This window comes from Cornus florida, unplaced genomic scaffold (assembly GCF_030987335.1).
Source record: "Cornus florida cultivar Cherokee Brave unplaced genomic scaffold, ASM3098733v1 CherokeeBrave_3.0.0_Hap2_Chr05, whole genome shotgun sequence".
Lineage (NCBI taxonomy): Eukaryota > Viridiplantae > Streptophyta > Magnoliopsida > Cornales > Cornaceae > Cornus > Cornus florida.
The window spans coordinates 12,057,226-12,064,586 of record NW_026775575.1 but is presented as its reverse complement, the minus strand read 5'-3'; the positions used below and the strand labels follow the sequence as shown (position 1 = coordinate 12,064,586).

At 35.1% G+C, this 7,361-nt stretch overlaps 1 protein-coding gene across 5 annotated transcripts in view; it reads right to left on the bottom strand.

Annotated features, from left to right (window-relative positions):
- Nucleotides 1-1,985: 1,985 nt before the first annotated feature.
- LOC132306109 (uncharacterized) overlaps nucleotides 1,986-7,361 on the bottom strand; it is a 36,756-nt gene continuing 31,380 nt past the window's right edge. For 2 of the 5 annotated variants that reach the window (XM_059803346.1, XM_059803350.1), the window contains exons 8-9: nucleotides 2,584-2,808; nucleotides 1,986-2,488 (exon numbers count right to left, since the gene is read on the bottom strand). In XM_059803346.1, coding sequence (XP_059659329.1) covers nucleotides 2,688-2,808 — 121 coding nt within the window. In that variant the 3' untranslated portion in view covers nucleotides 1,986-2,488; nucleotides 2,584-2,687. The remainder of the gene's footprint in view (nucleotides 2,489-2,583; nucleotides 2,809-7,361) is intronic. The other 3 variants (XM_059803347.1, XM_059803348.1, XM_059803349.1) reach the window with 3 other exon arrangements.

Below are 7,361 nucleotides of genomic sequence, written 5' to 3'. Positions count from 1 at the left end.
TATAATGGCCATTTTGTTGGCCACCGGTCAGCACACTCGAACCAACACCCCGCCGGCAACATGAAACCATCCTAGCCAACCACCCACAGAGAAGACTGACTGAAGAATTTAGGGAAATCATCCAGCGTAACACAACATCATGGAAAAAACACCAACTCTGATGAATAGTGAAAGGAGCAGAACCTCTACAGGGAGAGGGGAGCGTGGATATATGAAATCCAACATGTTGGTGTTGCACAGGTTGCATATGTTTTTCATGTTCTTGGTATGACCATTGTAGGGTGGTAGTTAGACTGTTTGCTGTGAGTCGTACGCAGCAGAATATTTAGAAAGTTTTGATTATTTTAAAAACAGATTTTGTGTTTTTCTAACTTTCTTTATTTTAGTAATTAATAAATTAATATCATGCAGTATAAAATAAAGTAAAGTAAAGTTATAGATGACACCAGGATTTTAGCGAGGAAACCCCAATTAATAAAATACGTCAACTGTTTACGTGGAAAAAATCTCGTGTACTATGCAATTCAAAGTAAACCGATCAACTATGCTTGAAACAAAGTACACTGAACTTTGACTATAGCTCACACCCTACCGTTCTACCAAACACCAATTGCTGACAATCCTCTGGCTTTACGACTCCCCGTCCAATATCAACTTGACCTCAAGCTTATGCTTGATCTTTATAGAAGAGTAGCAGGCAGATTAGACAAAACTCCTCGAATGCTCCAACTCTTTCAAAGTATGATTGTTTTTACTTCTATTCTTCAACTTCTGGATTTGATGTAGAAATAGATCTGCTTTTGTCTTATCGATGTAGATACAACTGTATGATCACGATCAGGATTTGAACACCACAACTCTAAACTCACTATATGTTTATGTGTATATGTTCTAGAAAGACAAACAGAAAATTTTCTAAGATTTTTGAGAGAAAAATCTTCTTAAGGCTTTTTAAGAATAATGAACTGATAAAGCAAAAGCCGTTTATAAACCTATGTGTATGACAAGGTTTATATAGAGTTTAGAATGTCCTAGTCCCTCTGAAAATATGAAAAAATTCGTGCATAGGACTTGGTACAATTCTAGACCAACTAGAAAAGATATTAGGAAAAGGATACTGAAAACTGTATTGTGAACATGACTCCTTGAACCGGTTCAAAGGGGTTGAACCGGTTTAAGATTAGCAGTTGGATTTTCGAATCCAAACTTGAAGCCTTGAACCGGTTCAGAGGGGCTGAACCAGTTCAAGTTGGCCAAAACTAAAATTTTGGTTCATTCAGCCTAAAAACATTCTAGGGTAAGTTCTAAAAAATATGGAAAGTGTAGAATGTGTCATACCCTGTTCAGAATCCTTCCTAATGTGTTATTCTTATCTTTTTTCGAATGATCTCAATTGTAGTAACTTTGAACAACCTTTCCAATTCTGTAGTCACCGTCGATCTTGCTAACTTGCATTACAAGTAACTGGAATTACAACTCAACATGGACTTATTTTGTTTATGATAATTGCCAAATATAAAATAATATCTCACATTTGCTTCGCTGTTGCTACAAGCCTTTTTCTCTCTTTCGTTTTGTTTAGTAGGAATATGCTTTGTAATGTTGTTTTGCATTTATTCAGGGAATTTTTTTCATCCTTTTTATTTTCTTTACTCAGACTACTCATCAATGGTATGCTCCTTTAGAAGATTCTATTCTTTCCCGTTTTGGAGAAAAAATAAATAAAAAATTTGGTCTCATGGCCTCTCGAGCCTATGCATAAAAAATTCACATTTTCATTGCTTGGCCACTAAAGTCTAGAAAGCAATTCTTCAAAAACAACATAAATTATATTTCCAAACCCTCACTTCCAATCATTTTTGTAACAGGTTACTGGATCTAAAACTTTGGATTTATTTGATTTTTTTTTTTTTTTTTTTTGTTTGTTTGAGAAGGAGAGATCATACATATGGACTAGTAGGGGCTAAACTTCAAGAGAAGAGAACTGTCATAACAAAACCGCTTAATATTTAAAATTTTACAATTAAAGAAGCACAAATTTCACTGTTAAAGGTTGATGGGAAAATGACATAAATATCACTCAAATCTGATTCATTCAGTCAACTTCAGACTATAATATATAATTTAAAGTTTCCCACAAGAGAGAAGAACACCAAAGCAGAAGCGATTCCGGCAAAACTTTTACCCACAATACCAGTCAATTCAGGCTTCAGAGTTAAATAAATATCACAAAGACATACATACCCAGCAAACTACTATTTAATAACCACAGCAATTTGATGAGCAAGTTGAGCTGCTTGGAGGAACCATTCCCAGTGAGCCTAAAAGTGGTTAGAGAAAGCTCAACACTGTATAGTCAGTTAAATTTGATCTGGGATTTGCCTGGGATCAGAGACATTGGCCAGCACTGAAGAGAAGAAACTCAAGAAATTGGGAGAAGTCCACACAGCAATTTATTTGGTTCTGAACAACAAATCATGTATGCCATCTGTTATTCAAATCATACATTCAATATACATAGATGTAATGGCAAACTAAACTATATATAATATATATATATACAAACGCATATATAAAAATTACCTCGAGAGATTATGGGAGTAAGAACCAATGGAATTCTATATTTTGTTATTCGAACTTGTTTCAATTTTTTTTTTTTTTTTTTTTTTTTTTTTTTTTGCTCTACCTTATTGTTGAATAGAATAAGCTCGGATCACTTCAACTATAGGTGCCCGACACATTGGACACTTCCCTCTACCTTGGACCAGTTTATCTGCACATTTTGAGCATGTGCACATGTGCCCACATCTGTATCAAAAGAACAGAGAAAAAGGAATATAATGTAAGGTTCTATACAACAGCAGCTGCAGTGAATGTGGTTTAAACATGTACTTTGGGCAGAACCACATAAGGGGGAATGGTGGCATGCTACAATCCCCGCTAAAAAAAAAAAAAAATTCTACCAAATTCCTATTTTATGGAGTTATTTTTTATATAAAATAGGAAAAGAAAACTTGACCCTTTCCATTAAAGATCTATCTGTACATGGGAGTTATTTTTATGGAGTTATTTTTTATATAAAATAGGAAAAGAAAACTTGACCCTTTCCATTAAAGATATGCTAAAGTTCAGGTGACACCGCGAGAATTTCACAAAAGTTTGTAGATAAGTATGGTAGAGACAGGAAGAACACAAAGAAGATGGAAACAATTTTATGGACTCAAGTTCCCGTAAATTGTAATCTTTATCCTCTTTAATTCTTCTACATCTATGGTGATTTCTCTATCATCGTGGATGTAAACAAGGTTTCACCGAACCACAATAAATACTGTTCTTTGAGTGCTTGTTTATAAGTTCATTATTATTCGCAATTGGATCTTGATATGGGCACATGCCCGCACAGAAACTAGCTTCCAATTCCAAAAAAATAGAATTAAATTTTATTAACAATTGAATACTTAGATCTGCCATTCAAATAGGAATTTCATTCAAGAAATCTAATTATTACTGGACCTAATTGAAAGTTGGTGGAGGTTTAGTCTATTAAAGATACAACTTGGATTAATTTTAATAATTTTTTTTTACATACTCTAAATTATAATAGTAATTTATATGTTATAATTATGGAAAAAAAAAAAAAAAAATTTATATGTAAGGGGGAGCAGGAAAAGTGGAGGAAAGAAGTGTGAAATATGGCATAGGAAACACCATTGGTGATATGAACTCGAATTTGAAATGTATTAAGAAACTTCGACAAATGTATGAGGCACTCAAAAATTAAATATTAATTTCTGTATTTACATATTTTGAAAAGGGACCTGTTAGGCTAATAGGTAGGAATTATGTCGGCAAATTTGTATAACAAAGTTGTAGTCAGTAATTTTTTATTTTTTTATTTATAACTTAGTTTAGAAATTTTCAGAAATTAGAGTCAGTTGATTACCTCCAAAGTTGAATAAGAAAATCAAAATTTGTTAGAATATTATTATAGGAGCCTATACTTAAATTACTCCTTGACAGAATATTGTTACGAGACTTGTCGCCATATTTGTATTTGACTTTCTCTATAATTCCTTTATTATAAAATACTTGTATTTTCTATTCTCTAGCTACAAGTCTTTCTCTTTTCACCTATAAATAGAGGTGATCATTACAAAAAATCAAGAGAGTATAAAAAAGATATGTAGCCCTTTGGGATTTTGTGTGTCGTGGATGTAAGCCCTAGTGGCTCAACCACGTGTATTTCCTTATGTTCTTCATTTTCTATTTCTCTCTTCAATTTTGACAAAGGGTATTCCAATAATCCTTTAAAACGGTAATTCAACACAGTGATGCACTGACCAAAAATTAATATTCATGAATGTATAATTAGGGGTTCTATAACTTTCATGGTTTTAATCATATTAAAAAAGGGCAAACCCAGTGCACGAGGCTCCTACATTGCAGAGTCTGGGGAGGGTCAGACGTATGCAACCACCTTACCTCCGCATGGGGAGGTTGTTTCCGTGTTTTGAATTCGTGGCCTCCAAGTCATAATGGAGCAACCTTACTGTCCCACCAAGGATTGCCCTAAATCTTTCAAATCATGTATAGAATGAGTTTTTAAAAACTTCTTGTTTGAAATTTTGAACTGTAGTAGACTTTGATTGATAAAAGATGTGATCAAAGGCTTCTGGAGTATCATCGATCCAGAAGCAGTTTCCAAGTTGGTTTTGAACTTTACTTCCCCTATTCTCTCTATACTTCCATGTGATCAGATAGTTCAACACAACCATTCAATCTATCATCATAGATTGATCATAGATTGAAGCCTGGACGATTAGTGGCTGAGACTGAAATCACTAGAGGCTGGACGACTAGTGGCTGAGACCGAAATTACTAGAGAAGCAGATTCGTGAGGAGCAGATAGATGGTTTGAAGACATTCAGGATAAGAACTTCTTGATTGAAAATTTGAACTGTAGCAGACTTTAATTGATCAAAGAGGTGATCAAAGGCTTCTGGAGTATCATCTCAATTGATTGATAGATCAATCAAGCTTTTTGGAAAAGCAGTTTCCAAGTTGGTTTTGAACTTTACCTCCCCTATTTTCTCTATACTTCTATGTTGATTATATATATACATATGTGATATTAGGGCAAGAAAAAATAAATAAAGGGTTAAATGGTTTGACACCCCCTCAGGTTTGGATTTATTGCCCCATATTAAACCTCAGCTATTTTTGCTCTCACGCCCCCTATGAAAAGTAAGAAAACAGTGTTTTTACTATAATACCCTTACCTTTATTTAACTTTAAACTTGTGTAACAGATAAAATGTGAAATGACAATATTACCTTCTCAGTTCTCTCTCTCCCCTCTCCCTGAATTGCTATCCCTATTCACTGTATTTCTCTCTATCCAAAAAAAAAAATAGGTAGAGGACGAAGGGGCAATGGTGGTGGTCATGTTGGCACGCCGGAATACACAACTGTGATGTTGGTTGTGCGATGGATATGGTGGTGATGCCACCGGAATGTCGGAATCAATGGACCAGAGACCCAGTTTACAGTACCACTAACACAACATTGGTTGGATGAGAAGACAGGTTTTGATGAAGTTATGATGGAATTGTATCTCTGAAAAGCTTGCCAATAACTATGGTGACGCACACAACTGAGTTCAGTGGATCTGTGCTCGCTGCTGGGAAAGAGTTAACTCACTGACGACTCGGCACTGGTCGCAATGAAAAGATCTGGGTCTGGTGACATCCTCCTCAACTATGTAGAGAACAACTAGTCGGAGCACCGTCGTCGGCGATGAGACCGCCGATCCCTAACAAGATTTGCCACGTCATGAGGCAAGGGAAGAGGGAGGGCTATTTCTTAATTCCCCATATATATATGTCAATTTTTTGGGGGTAAACCAGCTCTTGTTTGGTTGCCGAGAAACGGAAGGAAAATAAAATGGAATTTTTTTTTTTTTTATTTGGAAAATAAAATGGATTTAAAAAAAAAAAAAAAAAAAATTCTATATCATGTTTTTTTTTTTGGCAAACTAACCTCTGTTTCATGTCTTTTATTTTATTTTTATTTTTTTTTTGGTAAATTCTATAGGAATGACTTTGCAGAAATAATGATGGCCATAGCTTCTATTTTTTTTTTTTTTTTACTCCTAGTGTTTGTGGTATGGTGGCGGTGGTTGGGGTAACCATGGTTTGTTTTCTGCTCTTCCAGTGGTACTGTGGTTGTGGTGGTGTTTGGGTTCACCATGGAAGAATTGTTAGGGTTATTTTGGTCCATTAAATTGACATTATATCTACATAAAACTATGGAGGGTAATTTAGGCATTATATTTTATCAATTTGAAAGAAAGGGGTGTCACAACAAGATAAACCAAACCTCATGAGGGTGTATTAGAAAATTGGCTGAGGTTTAATATGAGAGCAATAAGCAATAAACTGAAACCTCAAGGGGGTGTGAGAGCATTTAACCCATGAATAAATAAATAAACTGAACAGAGATATACCGAGAATAGGGAGAGAGAATATAAACTAGGGAATATATAACTACGAAATTTTTTGGATAAAAACTTCTTGTTTGAAAATTTGAACTGTAGCAGACTTTGATTGATCAAAGATGTGTTTGAAGGCTCCTGGAGTATCATTGATTGATTGATTGACAGATCAATCAAGCTTTTTGGAAAAGCAATTTCCAAGTTGGTTTTGAACTTTACCTCCCCTATTCTTTATTTTTCTTTTGCATTCATCATTCTAGTATTGGTGAATTCAACACAGCCATTCAATCTTATCATAGATTGAAGCCTGGACGACTAGTGGCTGAGACTAAAATCACTAGTAGCTGGACAACTAGTGGCTGAGACCGAAATTACTAGAAAAGCAGATTCGTGAGGACCAGATGTTGTTGACGAGCGGATAGATGGCTTGAAGACATTCAGGAGAAATAGGATGAAATGAAAGCATGGAGGCCTTCCATTTGCCCATGATTTAACCCCGTATCCAGAGGAATTGTCCAATCCTCTCCGTGTGCTTCATCATTCACTAAATGCCCAAGTTTGGTGTCATCTATATTAGCAAGTAACAAGGGAATTTTTTGGGTAAAGTCTGTTAACCTAGATTATACTCTCTTTCTCACGTAGTTGATTTTGGTTTGCCTGAAGCCTAGGTCCAGTAGTTTTTTTCCCTTAGGTTTCTTCCACCAAAAAATAAATCTCTGCCTTCCATTGCTTTATTTTTCATCTGGCTTATAATTACTATGTGTTAGGAAAAAAATTAAAAGATTGAAGAGAGAAATTAAGAAAGAAACAACACAAGGATATACGTGATTCGGCCACTACGGCCAACATCCTCGGCGCAGAAAGCCCAA